The sequence below is a fragment of the Eleutherodactylus coqui genome, chromosome 2, assembly GCF_035609145.1.
Source record: "Eleutherodactylus coqui strain aEleCoq1 chromosome 2, aEleCoq1.hap1, whole genome shotgun sequence".
Lineage (NCBI taxonomy): Eukaryota > Metazoa > Chordata > Amphibia > Anura > Eleutherodactylidae > Eleutherodactylus > Eleutherodactylus coqui.
The window spans coordinates 37084164-37109451 of NC_089838.1; the positions used below are offsets into that span (position 1 = coordinate 37084164).

At 47.4% G+C, this 25288-nt stretch overlaps 1 protein-coding gene across 1 annotated transcript in view; it reads right to left on the reverse strand.

Annotated features, from left to right (window-relative positions):
• MGAT4B (alpha-1,3-mannosyl-glycoprotein 4-beta-N-acetylglucosaminyltransferase B) overlaps positions 1 to 20626 on the reverse strand; it is a 345980-nt gene extending 325354 nt beyond the window's left edge. The window contains exon 1 of the mRNA XM_066590582.1: positions 20344 to 20626. Within this exon, the coding sequence (XP_066446679.1) occupies positions 20344 to 20440 (97 nt within the window). The 5' untranslated portion in view covers positions 20441 to 20626. The remainder of the gene's footprint in view (positions 1 to 20343) is intronic.
• Between the last annotated feature and the right edge of the window lie 4662 nt (positions 20627 to 25288).

Here is a 25288-nt window from a genome sequence, read left to right on the forward strand (position 1 = left end):
TGTGTGAGTGTGATGTGTGGGGTCAGAATGGATGTAGTAGAACTGTGTGTGCGCCGTGTTTGATGTGTGGGAATCATAATGGATCTACCAGGTAGCAGAGCTGTGTGTGTAATGTGTTGTGCATCTAATGTGTGGGAATCAGGATGGATGTAGTAGAGCTGTGTGATGTGTGGGGTCAGAATGGATGTAGCAGAGCTGTGTGTGTGTGATCTGATGTGTGTGTAATTTGTGGGGTCAGGATGGATGGAGTAAAGCTCTGTGTGTGATATGTGGGGATCATAATGGATGTACCATGTAAACAGCTGTGTGGCGCATTGCAACACCAGTTCTATCTAGAACCATCACACACAAAGAAAAAAAAAAGTATTTTTTTCCCCAACATGGGAGCCTACTTACATACATTGGAGGAAGTGCTCCCAATGTACGCCGCAAGTGCAGTAGGTACAACTTTATCTGTGTCATGCTACATTATAAGCCATCCAAATGTTTCAAACACACATATAAAGAATGTTCTGTACGTAACCCAGAGCCAGCATGAACCGTGCCCTGCATGCTGGGTGCCAACGGCCCTTGGCCAGGGTATTTAGATACAAGGTTAAGCCAGAATCTCTCTCTTTGCCCCAGATGATGGTACAACGCTGCAGTGTTGCAGTACTACAACGGAATCTATAAAACTATACAAACATCAGCATCCTGTGACTGCAGCATATTTAGTATGCAGCACACAAGATCCCGCTAGTCACATGCTTCTTCTCTGCTACCTGTGTTTCCCCAAAAATAAGACCCTGTCTTATATTAATTTTTGCCTCAAAAGAAGCACTACTTCTTATTTTCGAGGGATATCTTATTATACTTACCTAGCAGGCTCGGTCCACGTCTCTGAGCCGCGGCATTGATTCACCAATTAATAAATCCTGCCTCTACAACATGGTGGCTGTGATTGGCTGATCAGCGCTTGAGAACCAATCAAGGCAGCGCTGGATGAACCAACCACAGCCATCGCATTGGTTCATAGAGCACTGCATTGATTGGCTGAGCAGCGCTCGAAAACCAATAAGCGTCATCGCTTCCTGCAGGCGGGATTTATGAATCCCATAACCAGGAAGCAAACTTCTGTGGGTGGCCGAAGACTGCAGGAAGCCTGCTGGAGCTCCGGAGAGCAGCAGGAGGGACCTAGAATGAGCCTGCAAGGTAATATATTGTTTTTTTTAATGTAATGCAGCTAGAGCTTATTTTCAGGTAGGGCTTATATTTCGAGCCTCCCCGAAAATCCCAAAAAATCAGGGTAGGGCAGATTTCATTCTGATTTGAACATTAGAGGCCTCCTTGCAACCAGCTTGGTCTCCCTGCACACGTATCTCCATGCATTACATTTTCTATGAAATTAGGAGTTTAAGTGTCTAAAATGGACCTGAACCTTCTACTAATCCGGGACTCAACAAGATAAGGCAGATTTTAGCAGCGAGCCAAAGAAGGCAACAGGACACAGCAAAGGACTAGGCTGGCCACACACCCGTGGTTGTTGATGCCCAAAAAGACAGACTTTGACCATTTACTACTGACTGTCAGCAGCTTTTTTTGCAACCCAAGGGGTGATATACGAGGACCGAAGGCAGATAATCGGCCAAATGTCAACCTGACAAGGCTTTACTTTATTTGTTGGCATAATTGGAGAGTTATTCAAGACAAATCATCACTGAGGTGGGCATCCATCACCTCCTGCCATCTCAACGCTCAGCATGGCCCGGCGTCACATCATTCACTATATGGGCGGGAGAGTGCACTGGCATGTAAATGCAGTTTTCATCGGAGTGTGATGCTGGGGACCCAGAAAAAGATCAGACGGGTGGTTTTACTGAAACGGATTGCTGATGGCAGCTTAGCATTAAGCTTCAGTCTTCATCCAGGTCTGCGTCCAGCACGAGCCGCTGCCATGTCACTGTATAGGCAGTGTTGGCAGCCGAGGGCTCCTATGGCAAATAAACACACATATACCACAAGGTAAACACGGTATTCCCACTGTATAAGGGCTCCTTCACACTGGCGACTGCGAAATCGCCACGAGAAAATCACGGCAATATCGCAATTTTGCTCATGAGATGTCTCAGCGTCAGCGATGCATTTACTTGCAAAAACATGGCTGCCACTTTCGATTCTCTCACGATGGACAATAGGAGTAGCTGATGATAAAAACGCATTGCACGAAAATCGCAAGTTTTCACTTATGCGATATTGCGAGAAGGAAAAAAATTGCGTCAGGTCCCATCTTTCTGCAATTTTTTTTTTTATCCCTCAGGTTTCTCTATGGAGCCTTCTTTTCATCACATCACAAACTTGCGATTTTCGTGTGATGTGATGCGTTTTTCACATTAGAAAGTCCTATCGACTTTCATGCTAAAATCACGCAAGATAATTGCGAGCGGAAGCGATGTTTTTAGTGAGGAAAAGCAGTGCTGACGCTCAAAACAATCGCAGGAAAAAAGTTGCGATATTGCGATCGCCAGTGTGAAGAAGCCCTAAGAAAGCGGATGTATACTAGCCCAGCATATGGGAGAAGGCCATCTGGGTACACGTGGCATCTGGGCCAAGAGCTTTCCTGCGCATATGCCAACCTGAAGTTACCAGAATGTCAACAGAGCCTAAGGGTGAATGCCCACGGACGGATTTGTACCGCATTTGCCGCGGCGGAAATCCGTGCGTGAATTCCACAGCTGTTAGGTTCTATTGAGCCTAAAAGCTTTCTGCCAGCCAATGCTCACATGTGGAATTCTACCGCGGATTTCTGCAAGTGGGGAAAAAACGCGGCATGTTCTATTTTCTGCGGATTTACGCCATGTGGGGTCTCCATTAATATAGCATTAATGGAGACCGTGGAAATCCGCGATCACTCGCAGGCACTTTTTTGTTTTTAATCATAGTACTCCTGCGGCGTAAATCCGTGGACGTTCCCCGCGTCGCTCGTGGGCACGACCCCTTAAACTGCTGTTAACCGCCACGGGATTTTGCAGGTAAACAACTGGATTAGAAAATGGCAGCAATTTGCAGTAAAACCCCGTTAGCGCGTTGATCGGCCGCATGTGACCGCATCCTAACGAGCGGCTCGTCTCGCATTCTAGTCTCCTACGGGATACGCGGCTGGGAAGACGCAGACTCTGCATTACTTACAGTGTACGGCGGTTTATCACTCAGCGGTGCGGCGTGTCACGCCGCTGACTAATGGCAGAGATCCTCTCTTACTTTACAATCATTTTCTGAAAGTCAGACGCCGTGTTCAGCTATTCAGAGGAAAAAACAATTCCCATTATTTTTATGTATTTCTCTAACTTTCACTTGTCACTCTCCTCACGTACTCCTCTGTCAAACCCACCAGCAGTAATTTCAGAGAAATATTGATGTAAAAACACTTATTTGCAGCCGCTTTCCAACCAGTTCACCACGGGGGAAGCTCCAGAAAGTAATCATTATACACCTGTAATAGTCTTCCCAGCCCCATTACTGGGGAGTCATGGCAGATGATCTAGTAATGATCCGGTAGTAATTAGCAAGTTCCTACAGAAATCAGGAGAGGATTCCACCACATCACACAGCCAAAATGTTACTTCCCTTACCCAGTGTCCCCCCCATGCTTCCTCCGACACCACCGAGGGGCTGCTGAGCAGGCAAAGCCATGATGAAGATAATGGACCACCAGCTAAGGAATATTTTTGGGGTGGAAAATCCAATCCTTCTCTATCACTGTGGATCTCCAAGATGAATAATCTGCCCCCATTGCTGGGTGAAGGACGAGGGAGACGAGGGGACCTGTAATGCTTCTTCACCGGGCTTCAATACTTTTTGCTAGATGTGTTCATATACATAAGAGAGCAACAGCTAGGCCCCACCTGACAATGTCCCTTTAAAAAGCCATTTTTACTTACATGGAAGGGCATGTACGCAGCCCCTACAAAATCTAGTTTTTGGAGCAAGTAGACCCCTCTAGGGGTATTTATAATATGCTAATATGGGATAAAAGGCGCACATTTAGCAACACATGGTGGCAAAGTTGCACCACTTGCACAAAAAATGCATGCTGTTTTTGAGCTGCACTGCACCATTTCCCAAAAAGTGTGTGTGGTTTGTTGGGAGAGGGGAGAGCTGCCCCAAACAGACAATTATGAATACGCCAGAACCTGGCAGAAATGACACCCGAAACCTTCTCTAGATAAAGCTCACAGTCACACAAACTACTGTTTTGTATCAAAGACAAAATACATCTATGATGGCTATTCTTTATGGCTCAAAAATGAATGTTCTAAGAACAGAGAGAGGCGGCCGGCGGTCCATCACCGATGTGAGGAGTGTCCCATCATCTCTATTCCGCTGCCTCAGCCACTAACTCTTACTTACCTCCCACCGCTGGACAGGTCGCTGCTCACCCCACTATCTCCAGGGATAGAAGGTACAGTCTGTGCATCGCAGGGAACACAAGGAGAACTACAAGGTGATCAGAGCCCAAGCAGGGGAGACGGGTCATCATTTGCAGCTCCAGTATTGTATCAGAGGAGACAACAAGAGCCCCTGAAACAGCAGCTGATAGAGGCATCTGGATCCCCCCGATCACTCCCTCTACAGAGAACCCTTAGTATAAAAAGTTCTGTACAAAACAGAAAACTGGTATAAATGGTTAGGAACGTAGCAGCTGCTGTGCGGACTGTAGACCTGAGACTAGAATGAAGCCATCATACGGCTGAAGTATCCACCAACAACAACGAAGAACAGATAATGACAGCCAGATGCAAAACCTAAAGACTACATGCTGCTCCCAGCATAAAGGTCCTCACAACTGACCATCACACTATTATTATCAATTGATTGTTAGCTATTAATTGGTCTAAAGGACTGACAGTCAACTACTAGGAAGAATGGGAAGAACTTTGCTACAAATCCCTGCAACTTCCCAAGAACATGTACAGAGGCCTCTATATAGATAGGTCACCTTGTGGCTCATGCCCACGGCCACGGCAGGAGCGCAAAACCTGAGTGGTGACACGGGAAGCCACAAAGTGGCCATACACACTCCATATGCTGCCTCCAAATTAACCCTTCTTAATAAAGCATGCATTGGACAGACTTTCTATGAATGGATCCACGTTCCACAATAGGTGATGGTCACAGCTCACCTCCTCCTCCTCTATGACCAGGTTCCTATAGGTCATGTAGCTTCTATAAATCATAAACAAAAGCCCCAAAATGAGCGTCAATTTACACATTATATATGTGCGTGAACCCAGACTAAGGGCTCCTACTACGTGAGCGGGTTATGTGCGCGTAATATGTTGTACCATGTTGCCAATCACACATATTGTATGAAACAAAGACCGCAGCATTTCCTGTCTTGGCTCGTATTACACGCACCTACCAAGATAATGTATGGCAATTCCCGGTAACGCAGCCCGCATGAGACCGTCGCACAGCGAATGGCGCTCGTGTGAAGCCGCCCTCGGGTCCTCTAAGCTATAAACTGAAATGTATCAAAAGACATTAAAATACATTTGCTGCAAAAAAACAACTAAGTGACAATTAAATCTCCAAGTTGCCTAAACGAGGCGGTGACAGGCGGGCTGGATATTTTTAGCGGCACAGGGGGAGATAAAGTCTGAAGTTGTTACTATTTGCGATCACCGCTGCCAACTCCAGCACAGGATGCGCTCCAGCACATTCATCTGGGATAACAATGATAAAAACAAACTCACGTCAGCGCCGTCTGAACAATCATGGCCCGGGAAACACCACGTGCCATTAGTCAGCGGCGCAGCAACCAGCGCTTACTGCCCTTCACACCGGCCTCTCTACATCCCCACTAACATACATGCCATAGTGGTCACCGGACGGCACAGGGTTGAATTCCGCTGTGGGATCCCGCATGCAGGATCAGACCCGGCCGTGTGCATTTGGCTTAAAGTGACTAGAGAAACAAAGATGGCCACGCTGGCTTCTCTGACTGTCTGCTGCACACTGAGCAGTCTAAGGCAGAGGGTGCCATCTCCGAGAGCATTGTTTAGAAGTCAGTTTATAGGGCCACACTAGTAATTATTAGGAAATTATAGCACTGAGTGACTTACATGCTCCGCCCCTGATCACATGACAATGACATCATCCCTGTGCAGATTACAGGCGGACTACATTCCCTACAAACCCCCTGCGGCCTCAGTTGCTATGGAATACTAGCGAACACCTAGCCGGACTGCAGCCGTGTGCGTACAGGAGCTGTGATGTCACTGTCATGTGATCAAAGGAGGAGCATGTAACTCACTCACGGACGGACGGGTGGTCATTAGTATTTTCACTAGTTACTAGGAAATAATAGTACCAAAGTTTCTGGTGGCGCAATGCGCGACACAGCTGTGCTACATGCACATCACACATACAACTCTGCTACATGCACATAACACACACAGCTCTTCTACATACATTGTTCATCCCATACAACAGGGATCAGAAGCAGCACAGCATTGGAGAGGACGGACCTGTAATGACGTCACCATCATGCTCCGGGATGAGGTGACACACTCATCCCGAATGAATGACTTACATGCTCCGTCCCTTATCACATGACCATGACGTAATTAAAGGTCCATCACCAGTGAGGGAGTTACATGCTCGGCCCCTGATCACATGACGGTGATGCTCATCCCAAGTGAATGATTTAAGGCCCATTTACATGGAGCGATGATCACTCAAAAATAGCTCAAATGACAGTTTTGAGGGATCATTATCTTTGCATAATTCTAAATAGCTAATTAGCTACTAAAGAGTTAATACAGGCGGAGCAGGATACTACTGCAATAACTGAGAACAATGCAGCTGTTTTCTGTATGCAAACAGAAGCTTAGTTCTCAGTGCTTTCAGCTGGTGTCCCTCTGAGAACTGCCAGCGGGATACCAGCTGAAAGAATGCTATTAGCACCGCCTGCTGAGAACTCAGCATGTGGCGCTGATAAGAGTCATTGGTGATTTCTAGCTGTCTACAAATGAGCGATGAACGAACATTGCACGATGGTCGCACATTTAGAGGCAACGATTATCGCTCAAAAGACGGCTTTTGAGCAAACTTTGAGCGATAATTGTGTCTAAATGGGCCTTTACACAGGACGGTGAGGTCATCACAGGTCCTGCATCCTTGTGCAGACTACAAACTCCCTGTGACCTCAGTTGCTATGGAATACTACCAAAGACCTAGCTGGACAGCGGCAGTGTGCTTACAGGACCTGTGATGATGTCACCGTCATGTGATCAGGGGTGGAGCGTGTAAGGCACTCACAAACCCACTCACGCACGGACGGACGGACGGACGGACAGGTGGTCCTTAGTATTTTGACTAGTAATTATTAGATTATAGTCCCAGTGTTTCTGGTGGCTCATCACACTCACACTAGCTATACTACCACAAAAGACAAACACAGCTTAGCTCCTCCCACAGCAATGACATCACTGCAGGTCCTTCTGCCTACTGGATCTCTGTGGTAGGTCAATGTGTTCTGTCAGGGCTGCTGAGTTGTGCAGGAAATTATAATATCAAAGTTTCTGGTGGCGCAATGTCCCACACAGCTCTGCTACATGGTACACGCACACACACAGCTCAACTACACCCACACAGCTTTACTACACCCACACAGCTTGGCTCCTCCCACAGCAGTGAAATCACCACAGGTCCTTTAGCCAACAGGATCTCTGAGGTGGTGGTAGGTTGTCATCTTCTGTCAGGACCGCAGATTTGTGTCTTCTGACATAATACCGGCTTATTTGCATTCTCAGTGTGTTATTTTTGTCCTCCCCTTCTAACTGTGTTGTTCTTCTGTCGGTCAGACTCTGTGTTTTACATATGTTGTAGGACCTTCGATGGCGTCACCAAGGGGCGGAGTAATGGCATCAGCATGGGCGGAGCATCAGAAGCACTCACTCACATACATTAAGACAAGTGGTCGTTAGTAGTTTGATGGTGCATGTGAGTCATTAAGTCCGGTATGGAGAATCATACACAAGTATACTTGTGTATGTCAATAATAGCATCTTTTGACGCATCTGATTGGTGAATCTCCTGGCGGTGCAAGACCAAGAACTCTCCGAACGCAGTGTCACGACTAATGAAGATGAAAGAGATGGTCACATGTTAGAAGATGCCATCCTCACGATAGCCCTGGAACCATCCAACATTTCTTGAAGTTCATGGATGAATCTCATCATCTTCCTCACCTACTCCTGGTGTGACCATACAACGATGGAGACACCGTGACGCCATCCTGGACGGAGCGCCTGTAAAAGGTGAACCTTACAGCTGAATCCATAGACTTCCACCGCAGGAGAAGAGATGACTGCGCTTCTAAAGAACCGCCTCATATTCACAAGGCAGTCGGGTATTTGCACAAAATGTGAGTTTGAGCTTTAATTCAGTTGAGGAAATAACGTTTTTAGTTGCTTTACACGTCAGTCTGCCGGCTCACATTCAGGCACAGTGGCTGCGGCAGAACACGTGTAAAGCGAGACATCTAAATGTACGGAAAAAACTTGAGTATATTTAATGCACATTTATTAATGACTTTTGAAAAAAATGGCGCATTTTTATCATGGGTGGCAGTAATGCAGTGCGAGATTCTAAAAAAAAAACATTGCAAATGTGAAAGAAACCATTCCAAAAATCAAAAATCACTGGTTTCATAATTCTGCGTCTTTACTCATTCTCACATCGCGCAAAAATCGTGCGATTTTCTCTCCAGTGTGAAGGGGCCCTTACACACATTTCCCCACATACTCTGAAAAGGGGTGTGGCTTATTGAGCCATATCTGTCAGGGGAAAGGGTGTGGCCTAAGTGTGCCATTGTAAGCCAAGAACTGCATCCCAATTAGACCAACGGCACCAAGATGGGACAAGCTGCGCTTTTTTTCTCAGACAACCCATACGAGTAAAAATCTGCTTATGTAAATAGAACCGGTGCGTTTTATTTCTGAGAGCGTTTGATTCGACTAAAAAATTGGTCGGCACTCGCACGGAAACAACGCCTGCGTGAGACGTATTCCATGTGTATTACTCGCATTTATTACAACCTCCAAATGACATTTATGCCAAAACCGGCTTACTTGTTTTTGAAAATGCAAAGCACTAAATGTGAAGTAAATGAAAGCCAATAATAAAACACCGGAGGAGTCTGGAGGCGCACGGCTCTGATACGCTGACTGGCCTTCAGGTTTTATTTGTAGGCTAAGTCCCAAGAGAGGAACATTCTGAGAGGTAGGAACCCAACTTTCCCAGGTTAAGATTAAACCACCTGGTATTAGCATTAGGACCCATCTGGGAGCTTGGTCACCTGGACGTTGGTAGATGGGCCAATATGATTTGATCGAATTATACACCAAGAACCTTGCATTATTTAATGTGGTTAGAGTATTGATTATAGGTATGTATACCTCTGACAGTACATTTATTTTGTGTGCTGTTGCCATTTATGGTTTCCGCTTCTACTGTATGTTGCAGCCATGGTTTACCGTGCACCTATAGATTTCTATTGAGACATATTTCTATTGGGTAGTGCTGACCTATATTATCTTTTTTTGTCCTTCAGGCACCATGACCTTCAGGAGCGGCCGCCCAGCGCACGTAAAAAGGGGGCTGCCCAGTTAGGTTTCTGATTTTTTTTTTTGATTTTTTTTTTAAGGAGCAAGTAACGCTGCGGCTTGCGCTATTTAGATCATTGAAAAAAAACCGGAACCTAGCGGAATCTTTCCATTTATTACCATTTTAATCCCATGTTTTTGCCCCCAAAACAGAGCAGAGAAATGGAGTTATGACTGAAGCCCCAATGCAGATCTGAGCCTTAGGTCTTATTCACGCAAGCACATTTGCGCAGTGTATTGCGCAATACATAGTGAATAGAACCATTGATTTCCATGGGTTCGTTTACATGTGCGTATGCTGTGTGCGCATTTCGTTTGCGCAGAAGATTACACAGAATGTTCTATTTTAATGTGTTTTGCGCACAAACACAAACTAATTTAACTTAATTGCCATAAAATTGCCATTGCCATTGAAATAAATGGGAGCGTGCTTTTTGTGAGCGCAAATACACACAACTTTTTGCATGTGCAAAAATTACAGTAAACACACAGGCACAAACAAAATCGAAACTCCCATCACACAAATGCTTCCGCCGCACTGTGTATGCATGATGGGTATTACATTTAAGCGCCTGCACGTGTTATACTGTATTTTTTAGAGACCTACAACCACGTTCCCATTTATTTCAATGCACAATTAAGCCAAATTAGTTTAATATGTGCCATGTTTGTGCGCAACATGCAGGAAAATAGAACATGCTGCGCAAGTTTGTGTGTGGTGCAATCAAATGTTTCTATTCACTGCGCAAATGCGCTTACATGTATTTTTTATAAGTTATGTGGCCGCTGCCTATTCACAGATGTAGTCACAATGGGGGTCCACCATGGAGACACAAGTCCTAAGTGCCACATCACACCAGAAAGACTGAGTCCAATGCCGGAGCGCTGGGTTCATTTATTTGACCTCTACTTATCCAACAGCAGCAGCGAATCACAGCCGTGCCATAATGAGCACATAAGTGAGAAGGAACAATACCTCTGCAGCACCACCTACTGGAAGGCAGCATTCCTGCAAGTCAATCTAAGACTCTTTATACAAGCCTTGCAACGCCACGTCTACATCTACAGTTCTGTAAGTCACACTGCAGTATGGAGGAGAGGTGATCCAATCCTCTAGATAACAATGTGTCTACAACCCCATTAGTGGGGCAATTACAATGAAAACATTTAAAGCCAGAGCTGACGTGACATCTCAGGAACATTCCCAGACATGCAGAAGAGTGAGAGCACTGCCGGCACACGTACAACTAATGAGCAAACGTGTAGGAAGCCAGAAATACACCGCAGTACACACTAATGGAATTATTCCCTTACCTAAACCACACTCATGCCCAAGATGAACCACTGACGGGGTTCATGAAATCCCAGGGGATACCAAAGCACCTACCAAACTGGCAGCTTTCGGCAATGTCATATCCCCTTCTTGGTTTTCCTTGCACAGTGCCCCCCCCCCCGGGCCACGCCACAAAATGCAAGACAGAGTGATTAAATCTTAGCAGTGAACTAATGCTGTGGTGGAGACATGCTCAGGACAACAAGGATCCCAGAGACTACACCAACACCCAGCATATCTGAGCAATGTGCCAGATCTTATGGGAAAAGCCCTTTGAAGGAAACTCATAGTTTAGGTAATGGGAAGTCTGGGGGAGCCGAGTCTCATACTTACCCGGTTCCCAGTTCCTTTGGGGTCTAGTGAAGTCAGCACATGCACACCAGCTTCCCCCTTTCCAGAAGACTGTGTGATCGCTACCATAGAGCTGCTGTGTGCGCTGACTTAACTGGAGGATCCGCAGTTACAGGGGAGCAGGCGATTATGGGACAGCTCCCTGGACTCCCCATCATCTAATCTGTCAGCACCATAACTTCATTTCTGGTGCTTAGAGTTAATATCAGGTCCCTTTTAAAAGCTATGGGCATTTTAATTTTTGCACATGCTGTGGATTAAAAATCGATTTTGTAAATGTTGTTTAAACCATTTTTCGGACCGTTGGGCTTCTGCACTCAGCGTGAATTCCAATTTATAGCAGGAGGCAGAGGGTCTCCAGGCCATCTTTCTCACCTATCCTCAGTGATCTTCTAAACTGACTTTATAGGATCAAGTCAATCTTCAGCTTTGATTTGATCAGAAATCAGCTTAGAAAGTCATCCAGGAGAGGCGATGGAGAGGGGCTGGAGACCGAGCCGGGCTGCAACCTGCCACATACTGGATACTTGCTCTAGACCAGGTGAAAACGGTTAATGAAAGTGGATTGCAACAATTATTTTTAGTCCTAAATACATGCAAGTAACTTAAAAAAAAACTTTGATACAAAAAAGGTGCTCAGTCTTTAGGTGCAGCTAGGGAGTGGAAACCATCAACAAGTAGTGATGCGCAAGGAACAGGGAAGACTACTAGGACTACACACTCTTCTGCATGCCAAGTCTTATGTACAGCACATGTTGGGATGTGTGGTCCATAGCAAAAGTGCCAAACCATAAAATCTGGTCAAAGTGGGTGAAAAAAGAAGATATTGCTGTGTAAATAGTCCCCCACAACCACATTGAATATCTAGGCTGGAGGCGCAGATAAGGCATAAAGCCACAGATATGGGATCGCTCACATCAATGGCAGAGAATACATTCACAAGCTCCATCACTGAATTCCATTTACAAACAGGACAAAAAGTAGTGCAGTATGCTGCGCTATTGCGTCCTGGAAAAAGCCGAAAGCCCGTATGGAAGCAGAGCAGACCCCATTGCAGTCAGTCAATGGGTCCATTCAGCGGCGTTTGGTTCCGTCATAAGATAGATCCGTGGGCAAGAGGGTGCCGAACAGAGCAGGGAACCGGAACCCCCAGCGCAGCTGTGAAGGAGCCCTGAAACAGCACTGCATGCTGAACTATTTTGTCCAGAAAACAGTGACATGTTGAAAGCCGGACCCCATGACAGCCAAGGTGGGCCATTTGAGGCCAGCATATGCCACATCCAGCACTTTCGATTTCTCTGTTAATTTGGCTCCTCAGATGGAGCAGAGCAACAGAAAAAGTTACCACACTGGTGTGAACCAAGGCTGAAATGGAAAATGAAATGCCTAGCATTGGTATGGTTTCAACCCTGGTTCCATATTACTCCTGTTTCCCTAAATATAAGACAGGGTCTTGTATTAATTTTTGCTCCAAGATATTTAACTTTTTTACATATATAGCTGCCTGGACACTATTTCAATTGACTTTTTATTAACTGTAACTCTGGCTTATTTTTAGAGTAGGGCTTTTATTTGAAGCATCCTCAAAATCATGCTAGGTCTTATTTTTGGGGTAAGCCTCATTTTCAGAGAAACGAGGTAGAAGAATATCATCATCTCTCTCTGTTCCAACACGGGCACAAAAAGAATTGGGGGAGCTCCCAAGTGATAAGCACTGCTCCAAATCAGCCTGCTGGTTGAAGGTAGATCCAGCAGCAAGAAGTCTTCGGGAAGGGTCCTGCGATATAAGACCACCACTTTAATTACAAGCTCTGCATATAACAGTCTTGTAAATATCCCAGAAGGTTACTTTCCCCTATAAACTAGAGCTTATTTACAAGCTATGGCTGCGACAGCGCTGCAGAACATTCCCAGAAAAGGACCCCAAAGACAAGAGACACTTATTGCCTTCCTTTATATCCCATGCGCAGAACAATGCTACAATGTAACAAAGCCAACAGTTGCCCATCGCCGGAGCTACTCAGCAAGAAGCAGCACCCAGAGAGCTGCAAAGCAGTCTCATCTGCAAGGAGAAACATTCAAGAAGCAGATTGTTTTTACAACAGCAATAACAACAAATCAGCAAACACAAGCAACAAAGGGAACGAGACAACGAGCCTGGGACCGGCTAGAACACAAAACACATGTATTATTAGAGGAAAGCCTGAGCTGGAGAGGGGGCAGGAACCTTCCAGATTGATGAATTCCCAGTATAAATAGATGCCGCCTGCTTTCTGGCGCTTTCCAACAGAAGACGTCGGCAGGTGAAGACGAGGAGGGGAAGATCCTGCAATCAATGAATGGGAGGCAGTTGCTAGAGCAGCGATGCAGGAAGGCTGCACAACTACATGCTATAGATGGCTCACAGGTTACTGCTGCGTGACCCTAGAACGAAGCTCTAGAACCCCAGTGGTCTGCAGCAACGTCCCAGCGTCTTATATATTGAGCTTACACCTTACCGGGGCCCGTCCTTGTCCCCATCACCTGCGTGTATACACTATGGTCAGACATGGCAGGCACCAGGAGGAGGACGACTATTTCTAATGAATTCTTCTTTGTGTGATTGGATCACTGATATAAATAGGCGATTACAGCATTAGGGCAAAAGGGTCATTTATTGTGAAAAACTCAAAACTTGAAGGGAGGTCCAGTCCATACATGTTCTATCGGTGATACATCTGGTGACCGGGCAGCTACGAAGTGTGACAGTGTGGTGGGGGCGTCCTGTGACCCCCTTGTGTGTGCGGCCCAACATTATCCTGCTGCCATGAGAGGATCACATGTGGCTGCAGGATGTCCTGAACATACACTGAGCTGTCATTGCCCCTCGTACCACCACTAGGGGGGACCGACTGCTGTATGCGATGGCCCCCTAGACCATCACACCAGCAGGGGGCAGTGTGCCACTCCACAGCAAAGGCAGGATTGAGGCGCTCACCCTGAGGTCTCCAGAGAGGACCACGGCCATCCGCAGCAAAAGCCACCCACAGCATGCTATAGGAAATCAATTCTTCCTGCACACTTGCGGAAACCAGCTGAGTAAAAGAAAAAAAATGATTCGCACCATGCTCCATTTTTCCACGGATTCCCCGCGGACAGCTTCCATTAAAGTCGATTCGTGGCCCCTCTGCAAAGACATTGCAGAAAGGTTGCGGGCTCCATGCCATCGCTAGGTGATGACGCAGGAAAAGGAGTTCAAGAAAAAATCTGTACTGCACATGCCCAACGACTCGCCGCGCGGACCATGCGCTGTACAAATGAAAACAAAAGTGAGCAGGTACATGCAGACGGCGCTGCTGCCAGGGACGGATTCCGCTCCGGATGGGCATGGAAACCCGCTTTTACATTGCATGGTATGGCAGGTATTTCTTGCGGAATGCGGAGTCTAACGCCCGCTCCAGAATCCGCAATGCAAATCCAACCCTGTGCACAGGGCCTAAAGTGAGGATTATGGACAGTGCTCATCATCTACTGATCTGGTGTCACAGTCTGTATTGTATTCCAGGGATGCATTCAGAATTCGGCATGATTCGGAGCTGGCATCTCCCAGAATGCCCGGTCAGTGTCTCCACAGATACTGCTATGGTGATGTGCATTCTGTAATTAGTGTAATTTACATTAACCATTCTGGAACATCTTCTCTTCTAACTCTGTGTTGTGCTGTTCCTCTGTTACTCTTCCTGGAAATGTAGGAATAAATTTACAACTGGGTGTTGCCATTTGGGAGCGTGTCCCTGACATTGATACTTTAAGCACCGATTGGATAATGTCAAGGACACACCCAGTTGTCTATATATTCATGCACAAGGAAGAGATCCAAGAACATACATTGCAGAATTGTTACTTCATGGAGAAAAAAAGTATCTACTTAAACAATCTAGTCAGCGGAGGTGAGGGGGGTCTTCGGTAATCTAGTCAGCGGAGGTGAGGGGGGTCTTCGGTAATCTAGTCAGCGGAGGTGAGGGGGGGTCTTCGGTAATCTAGTCAGCGGAGGTGAGGGGGGGTCTTCGGTAATCTAGTCAGCGGAGGTGAGGGGGGGTCTTCGGTAATCTAGTCAGCGGAGGTGAGGGGGGGTCTTCGGTAATCTAGTCAGCGGAGGTGAGGGGGGGTCTTCGGTAATCTAGTCAGCGGAGGTGAGGGGGGGTCTTCGGTAATCTAGTCAGCGGAGGTGAGGGGGGGTCTTCGGTAATCTAGTCAGCGGAGGTGAGGGGGGGTCTTCGGTAATCTAGTCAGCGGAGGTGAGGGGGGGTCTTCGGTAATCTAGTCAGCGGAGGTGAGGGGGGGTCTTCGGTAATCTAGTCAGCGGAGGTGAGGGGGGGTCTTCGGTAATCTAGTCAGCGGAGGTGAGGGGGGGTCTTCGGTAATCTAGTCAGCGGAGGTGAGGGGGGGTCTTCGGTAATCTAGTCAGCGGAGGTGAGGGGGGGTCTTCGGTAATCTAGTCAGCGGAGGTGAGGGGGGGTCTTCGGTAATCTAGTCAGCGGAGGTGAGGGGGGGTCTTCGGTAATCTAGTCAGCGGAGGTGAGGGGGGGTCTTCGGTAATCTAGTCAGCGGAGGTGAGGGGGGGTCTTCGGTAATCTAGTCAGCGGAGGTGAGGGGGGGTCTTCGGTAATCTAGTCAGCGGAGGTGAGGGGGGGTCTTCGGTAATCTAGTCAGCGGAGGTGAGGGGGGGTCTTCGGTAATCTAGTCAGCGGAGGTGAGGGGGGGTCTTCGGTAATCTAGTCAGCGGAGGTGAGGGGGGGTCTTCGGTAATCTAGTCAGCGGAGGTGAGGGGGGGTCTTCGGTAATCTAGTCAGCGGAGGTGAGGGGGGGTCTTCGGTAATCTAGTCAGCGGAGGTGAGGGGGGGTCTTCGGTAATCTAGTCAGCGGAGGTGAGGGGGGGTCTTCGGTAATCTAGTCAGCGGAGGTGAGGGGGGGTCTTCGGTAATCTAGTCAGCGGAGGTGAGGGGGGGTCTTCGGTAATCTAGTCAGCGGAGGTGAGGGGGGGTCTTCGGTAATCTAGTCAGCGGAGGTGAGGGGGGGTCTTCGGTAATCTAGTCAGCGGAGGTGAGGGGGGGTCTTCGGTAATCTAGTCAGCGGAGGTGAGGGGGGGTCTTCGGTAATCTAGTCAGCGGAGGTGAGGGGGGGTCTTCGGTAATCTAGTCAGCGGAGGTGAGGGGGGGTCTTCGGTAATCTAGTCAGCGGAGGTGAGGGGGGGTCTTCGGTAATCTAGTCAGCGGAGGTGAGGGGGGGTCTTCGGTAATCTAGTCAGCGGAGGTGAGGGGGGGTCTTCGGTAATCTAGTCAGCGGAGGTGAGGGGGGGTCTTCGGTAATCTAGTCAGCGGAGGTGAGGGGGGGTCTTCGGTAATCTAGTCAGCGGAGGTGAGGGGGGGTCTTCGGTAATCTAGTCAGCGGAGGTGAGGGGGGGTCTTCGGTAATCTAGTCAGCGGAGGTGAGGGGGGGTCTTCGGTAATCTAGTCAGCGGAGGTGAGGGGGGGTCTTCGGTAATCTAGTCAGCGGAGGTGAGGGGGGGTCTTCGGTAATCTAGTCAGCGGAGGTGAGGGGGGGTCTTCGGTAATCTAGTCAGCGGAGGTGAGGGGGGGTCTTCGGTAATCTAGTCAGCGGAGGTGAGGGGGGGTCTTCGGTAATCTAGTCAGCGGAGGTGAGGGGGGGTCTTCGGTAATCTAGTCAGCGGAGGTGAGGGGGGGTCTTCGGTAATCTAGTCAGCGGAGGTGAGGGGGGGTCTTCGGTAATCTAGTCAGCGGAGGTGAGGGGGGGTCTTCGGTAATCTAGTCAGCGGAGGTGAGGGGGGGTCTTCGGTAATCTAGTCAGCGGAGGTGAGGGGGGGTCTTCGGTAATCTAGTCAGCGGAGGTGAGGGGGGGTCTTCGGTAATCTAGTCAGCGGAGGTGAGGGGGGGTCTTCGGTAATCTAGTCAGCGGAGGTGAGGGGGGGTCTTCGGTAATCTAGTCAGCGGAGGTGAGGGGGGGTCTTCGGTAATCTAGTCAGCGGAGGTGAGGGGGGGTCTTCGGTAATCTAGTCAGCGGAGGTGAGGGGGGGTCTTCGGTAATCTAGTCAGCGGAGGTGAGGGGGGGTCTTCGGTAATCTAGTCAGCGGAGGTGAGGGGGGGTCTTCGGTAATCTAGTCAGCGGAGGTGAGGGGGGGTCTTCGGTAATCTAGTCAGCGGAGGTGAGGGGGGGTCTTCGGTAATCTAGTCAGCGGAGGTGAGGGGGGGTCTTCGGTAATCTAGTCAGCGGAGGTGAGGGGGGGGTCTTCGGTAATCTAGTCAGCGGAGGTGAGGGGGGGTCTTCGGTAATCTAGTCAGCGGAGGTGAGGGGGGGTCTTCGGTAATCTAGTCAGCGGAGGTGAGGGGGGGTCTTCGGTAATCTAGTCAGCGGAGGTGAGGGGGGGTCTTCGGTAATCTAGTCAGCGGAGGTGAGGGGGGGTCTTCGGTAATCTAGTCAGCGGAGGTGAGGGGGGGTCTTCGGTAATCTAGTCAGCGGAGGTGAGGGGGGGTCTTCGGTAATCTAGTCAGCGGAGGTGAGGGGGGGTCTTCGGTAATCTAGTCAGCGGAGGTGAGGGGGGGTCTTCGGTAATCTAGTCAGCGGAGGTGAGGGGGGGTCTTCGGTAATCTAGTCAGCGGAGGTGAGGGGGGGTCTTCGGTAATCTAGTCAGCGGAGGTGAGGGGGGGTCTTCGGTAATCTAGTCAGCGGAGGTGAGGGGGGGTCTTCGGTAATCTAGTCAGCGGAGGTGATGGGGGGTCTTCGGTAATCTAGTCAGCGGAGGTGATGGGGGGTCTTCGGTAATCTAGTCAGCGGAGGTGAGGGGGGTCTTCGGTAATCTAGTCAGCGGAGGTGAGGGGGGTCTTCGGTAATCTAGTCAGCGGAGGTGAGGGGGGTCTTCGGTAATCTAGTCAGCGGAGGTGAGGGGGGTCTTCGGTAATCTAGTCAGCGGAGGTGAGGGGGGTCTTCGGTAATCTAGTCAGCGGAGGTGAGGGGGGTCTTCGGTAATCTAGTCAGCGGAGGTGAGGGGGGTCTTTGGTAAATCTAGTAGATATGCCATAGTGATGTAGGACGCCCAGACCGTACATTATACGAGCTCAGCCAAACACACGCGGACTGTCGGCCATCTTCTACGGATGTACTATGGGCAGCAGACACCACTGATCGGCACGGTTGTGTTCAGAGGAACGTTTTTCGTTAACGGATCACATAAAAAAATTGAATTGAATTAAAAAAATAAAGATTCCGCAGCCTGTTCTATTTTAGTCCGAAATCACCCATTACAGTCTATGTGATCGCAGAAACACACGGCAGATACGCGGTTGCGTGTACATATTCATGTGTTGAAGCATGTCGCCAGGAGACAGCGGGGAGACGAGCCGCAGCAGTCGGCCTTTCTTACGTCTTCTTTTGCAGACATGAAAAACGCAGTGAATACTGATAAACTACAGATGTAGAAAACATCAAAAACGCACGAACAGACGCTGCGAAAACGGGGAGCTTTACATGGACTGACATAGCATACACCCGTGTGAAGGAGCCTCAGACTTGCTGACTGTTTCCAATAACAACCACATGACCTGTGAAGAGCATATAACAGCAGGATGGGTACAAGTCATGTGATACTGAGTATTTATAGGAGGGCACACTATTAATCATGGCAGCGGTGCCAACATCAGAGCCTGAATGCTCCAGACTACTGACATATTACTAGGGGGGCAATGTTACCAACATGACACACTCAAATCCTTAGTCACACGCCAGGTATTAGCCGGCACTACCATCTGGACATACCCATCACTTGTGCATAATAATGCCCCTGTCAATTTACAAGAAATGTCACAAGCACCTGGGCATAGCCAACACTGCATACATGCCAGCATCAGTCCTGTGCCATGGGGCATCATCATAACTACATGGGCATAGCCAACACTACTCACATGCCAGTACCAGTCCTGCGCCAAGGGGCATCATAACCACATGGGCATAGCCAATACTGCTAGGACATGCCAGCATCAGTACTGTGCCAGAGGGCATCATAACCATGTGGGCATCACCAATACTGCTCACATGCCAGTACCAGTCCTGTGCCAGGGGGCATCATCATAGCTACCTGGGCATAGCCAACACTGCTGGGACATGTCAGTACCGGTCCTGTGCCAGGGAGCATCATCATAACCAACTGGGCATAGCCAACACTGCTCACATGTCAGTACCGGTCCTGTGCCAGGGGACATCATCATAACCACCTGGGCACAGCCAATACTGCTTACATGCCAATACCAGTCCTGTGCCAGGGAGCATCATAACCACCTGGGCATAGCCAACACTGCTCATATGCCAGTACTGGTCCTGTGTCAGGGGGCATCATCATAACCACCTGGGCATAGCCAAGACTGCTGGGACATGTCAGTACAGGTCCTGTGCCAGGGGGCATCATAACCAACCTGGCATAGCCAACACTGCTCATATGCCAGTACTGGTCCTGTGTCAGGGGGGCATCATCATAACCACCTGGGCATAGCCAAGACTGCTGGGACATGCCAGATAAACTGCACTTTGCTCACATGCCAGTACCAGTGGGCATCATCATAACCACCTGGGCATAGCCAGGGCTCTTGCCCCACATTACAGGGCGAGATCAGGAACTAAGTACCCCTTGTGGCAAACACCAGGAGGACGGTAAGAGTACTTGTGCCAGATACAAGAGTGTGCCATCATTACCAGCTAGGCACATCCAGCTCTCCCGTATCAGGAGCACCACCATCAAAACCATTGCCACACACTAACAAGCCTTACCCATCACATGCCAGGGTGTGCCATCACTACTAGCACATGCCAGAGGTGCCCTCATGACCAGCTGGGCACACTCATCTGCTGGTAGCACGAGTGCCATGCCTCCCACCTGTGCCACCAACACCTGGAGACACACAGCCTGGAGAGGTGAGCCCCCCAGTGACCTTGGCGACACGGGAGCCCCCGGGGGGCGGCGCTCACCTTTCTGCCCGCTGAATGCCGTGTACCAGGACAGGGAGAGAAAGATGCAGAAGCAGAAGGCGAGCAGAGTCAAGAAAGTGCCATTGCGGAGCCTCATCTCCTCCTCCTGCTGCTCCTCAGCCTGGGCGGGGGCGGCTGCATGTCCGGGGGTCGGGGGGGAGGAAGGTGTCCGGTATACCCCTCTCTCGTCTCTATCCGCGGCGTGTAGCAGCGCACAGCTCCCGGGAGCAACGGCTGACAGGGAAGGCAGCGGCCACAGCAGCTCAGCAGCAGGCGCGGCCCCGGCGACACGAGTCACGCGCCTGCTGGCGGGGGCGGCGGCCTCGGGGACGCGCCCGTGACGTCATGCGGCTCCGGTGACAGCCCCAGTGAAACAGCGGTTGCCACCGCCTTCCCCGGCACCGGGGCTGCACACAACAACTGTGCCGTATCACTACAGCCTGCCAGCCATTACACACTGCTACTCTTCCTTCCCCAACCAATACAAAACCATGGCAGCTAGCAACCAATCAGATCACAGCTTTCATCTTTCTGTGGCAGGTGAGAATATGAAAGGAGGAATCTGATTGGTTGTCATGGGCAACCTCTCCTTCTAATGAGGCCCCAGTGCACTATAGTGAGTGACACCAGTCATCATGGAGGCAGCAGCCTCAGCTCAGGTTTTTACTGCCCTATTTTTTTTTCTTCAGCTACCACAATTATTTTTGCTGCGTTTTTCTCCCCGTGACATATAGAGCTATTTTTTTTAACTATCTTATTCGCTAACTTTTTTTTCTGTTTAAAAAGCTAAAAAAAAAAAAAAAAGATTTTTTTAACATTTATAGTTCTTTAAAAAAAAAAAAAAAATTTACTATGTCTACGCTAAAATAAAGTATGGGAATGAATTCCTCATTTTGTTTGGATGTCTTGATATGTAATATGTAGGGCGCGTAGCGCGACGGTTTTGGTTGGCGTTGGCTGTGGATCATTTTCTTTTTTATGTATATTTTTTTTATTTTATGACTTATTTTTGTAACATTTTTTTTTACCATCTATGACCCCCATGACGTAATATAAGACCTCTGGGGGTCATTCACATGGGTTTTTTATTTTTGTTACACACTTTTCCTCTGTAGCTGGGGCATCCATAGGAGCCGCATCCCTAGGAGCCCCAGCTACAAGGGAATCATCCCCCTGTAGTGACAACAGTCACTGGTAGGGCTGATCAGGATCTGCTAGGACCCACCCTGCAGCTCTGCTGTGCCAGGGGATCCCAGTGGTCACGTGACTGCCGGCTCGTGTAGTGGAAGAAACACTTCCACTTTCACTTCTTAGTACATAGCGCTCATTTAGCGCTATGCAGCCAGGAAAGGAGAAGGGGTTAAAAACCACTTCTCCCTTCTCCTCTGGGTCCTCTGCTGCGTCTGACAGCTGACAACTCGACCTGCTCCTGCTTGATTGCAGGGGGGGGCGGTTTGTACGTTTTTATTGAACACTCAAGCACAGTTACAGTAATGTTCCTTTTGATAGCATGGAGCAGAGGCTTTAATCCTGCGCCGTATTTCTGCAATCGGACGGGATTAAAGACCAGGACTCAAGTGGTTAAACTCAGCCATAGCCTGCAGTAATGGAATAGTACTGTACTGAGGCTTCCTTTCTTTTTGGAGGTTTATATTAAAGAAGGTTTTCAGGCCTACACAAGAGTACACCGCGTCGTACGAGGTATAGCAGCTCAATCCCCGGCTGTGTGACCCATGAACGTGACAGGCCTAACAAGCGGCCACAACACTCACGCAGGCGCCATTGTCTCTTTGACCCGCTGATCAGTTGGGATCCGTGTGAAACTAGCTTAAGGGCAACAAAGTAATCTTGTAGATATGATGCCTTTTATTGGCTAACAAAAATACATGATTTTATAGTGAGCTTTCAAGCCTACTCGGGGTTCTTCCTCAGGCTTAATGGAAAACATCTGAAGAAATATATATATATGAAAATGCACAGACATGGTGTGATATCAGAACAGGATGGGCAGAGGAGTAAATACTTAATTAGTCCACTGATAAGTATGTGAAGGTTTTATTGTCCCTAAATTAGTGTTAGGGGGTCACAAGGCCAGCGTGTTATTTCTGCTCTAGATATATATTCATATTCTCCACTGATGCATGAAGCCTCTTGAGATTTTAATGCCCGTCTAAAGAATGTCAGAGATAGTTATAAACTTGTACTCTCAAATTCTTCTATGAAGTTGAGATTTGAAGTTTCCTTCTAACATAGTAGCCTTCATGTGTTCTATCTTGTGTCCGTGACTAGAAAAATGCTCGGCTACAGGTAATTCTGCCTTTCTTTCGTTAATTGTGTGGCGATGAGATTTTATTCTCGCTTTCAGTCCTGTTTCTCCAATCAGGAGCATATTTCCTTCTGACACGCTGTACTCCCTAAATAATAGTGTCATACAGTGCCCAAACCATACCACAATACAGTACAGTAAAATACAGCACAACACAATACAGTACAACACAACACAATACAGTACAGTACAATACAGCACAACACAATACAGTACAACACAATACAATAAAGTACAGTACAATACAGTACAACACAGCAAATACAGTACAGTACAATACAATACAGTACAACACAATACAGTATAACACAATACAATACAACTAGAGATGAGCGAACGTACTCGGATAGGCACTACTCGTCCGAGTAATGTGCCTTATCCGAGTACCGCTGTACTCGTGTTCAAAGATTCGGGGTGCTCCGCTGCTGACAGGTGAGTCGGAGCGGGGAGCGGGGCAGAGCCGGCGGGAGAGAAGGAGAGAAAGATCTCCCCTCCGTTCCTCCCCGCTCTCCCCTGCAGCTCCCCGCTCCGCAGCGCGTCCCGAATCTTTGAGCACGAGCACAGCGGTACTCGGATAAGGCACATTACTCGGACGAGTAGTGCTTATCCGAGTACGTTCGCTCATCTCTAAATACAACACAGCACAATACAGTACAGTACAACACAATACAGTATAACACAATACAATACAGTACAACACAGCACAATACAATACAATACAGTACAACACAGCACAATACAATACAGTACAACACAACACAGCACAATACAGTACAGTACAATACAATACAGTACAACACAGCACAATACAATACAGTACAACACAGCACAATACAATACAGTACAACACAACACAGCACAATACAGTACAGTACAATACAATACAGTACAACACAGCACAATACAATACAGTACAACACAGCACAATACAGTACAACACAATACAATACAGTACAACACAATACAATACAGTACAACACAGCACAATACAGTACAACACAATACAATACAGTACAACACAGCACAATACAATACAGTACAACACAATACAATACAGTACAACACAGCACAATACAATACAGTACAACACAGCACAATACAGTACAACACAATACAATACAGTACAACACAATACAATACAGTACAACACAGCACAATACAATACAGTACAACACAGCACAATACAGTACAACACAATACAATACAGTACAACACAATACAATACAGTACAACACAGCACAATACAGTACAACACAATACAATACAGTACAACACAGCACAATACAATACAGTACAACACAGCACAATACAGTACAACACAATACAATACAGTACAACACAATACAATACAGTACAACACAATACAATTCAATACAGTATAACACAATACAGTACAATACAATATAGTACAACACAATACAACACAGCACAATACAGAACAACACAATAGAGTACAACACAATAAAATACAATACAGTACAACACAATACAGTACAACACAGCACAATACAGAACAACACAATACAGTACAACACAATAAAATACAATACAGTATAACACAGCACAATACAATACAGTATAACATAATAATAATAAAACTTTATTTGTATAGCGCCAACGTATTCCGCAGCGCTTACATAGACAGGGGGGAATACAGAAAGACAAAATACAAACATTACAGAACCACCGTTACATAGTAATCAGTTGATTGATACAATAGGGGTGAGGGTCCTGCTCCAACGAGCTTACATACTATGAATAGTGGGGTGATACAGAGGGTAAAGGGGCTGGAGATGTGCGCAGTATGGCGAAGTGGAATACAGTACAACACAATACAATACAGTACAGTACAATACAACACAGCACAATACAGTACAACACAATACAGTACAGCACAATACAGTACAGTACAATACAGTACAGTACAATACAACATAGCACAATACAGTACAACACAATACAGTACAGCACAATACAGTACAGTACAATACAGTACAACACAATACAGTACAACACAATACAGTACAATACAATACAGTACAGTACAATACAGTACAGTACAATGCAGCACAGTACAACACAATACAGTACAGTACAATACAACACAGCACAATACAGTACAACACAATACAGTACAGTACAATACAACACAGCACAATACAGTACAACACAATACAGTACAACACAATACAGTACAACACAATACAGTACAGTACAGTACAATACAGTACAACACAATACAGTACAACACAATACAGTACAACACAATACAGTACAGTACAATACAGTACAGTACAATACAATACAATACAGTACAATACAGTACAGTACAATACAGTACAGTACAATACAACACAGCACAATACAGTACAACACAATACAGTACAGCACAATACAGTACAGTACAATACAGTACAGTACAATACAACATAGCACAATACAGTACAACACAATACAGTACAGTACAATACAGTACAGTACAGTACAATACAGTACAATACAATACAGTACAACACAATACAGTACAACACAATACAGTACAGTACAATACAGTACAATACAGTACAATACAATACAGTACAACACAATACAATACAGTACAATACAATACAGTACAAT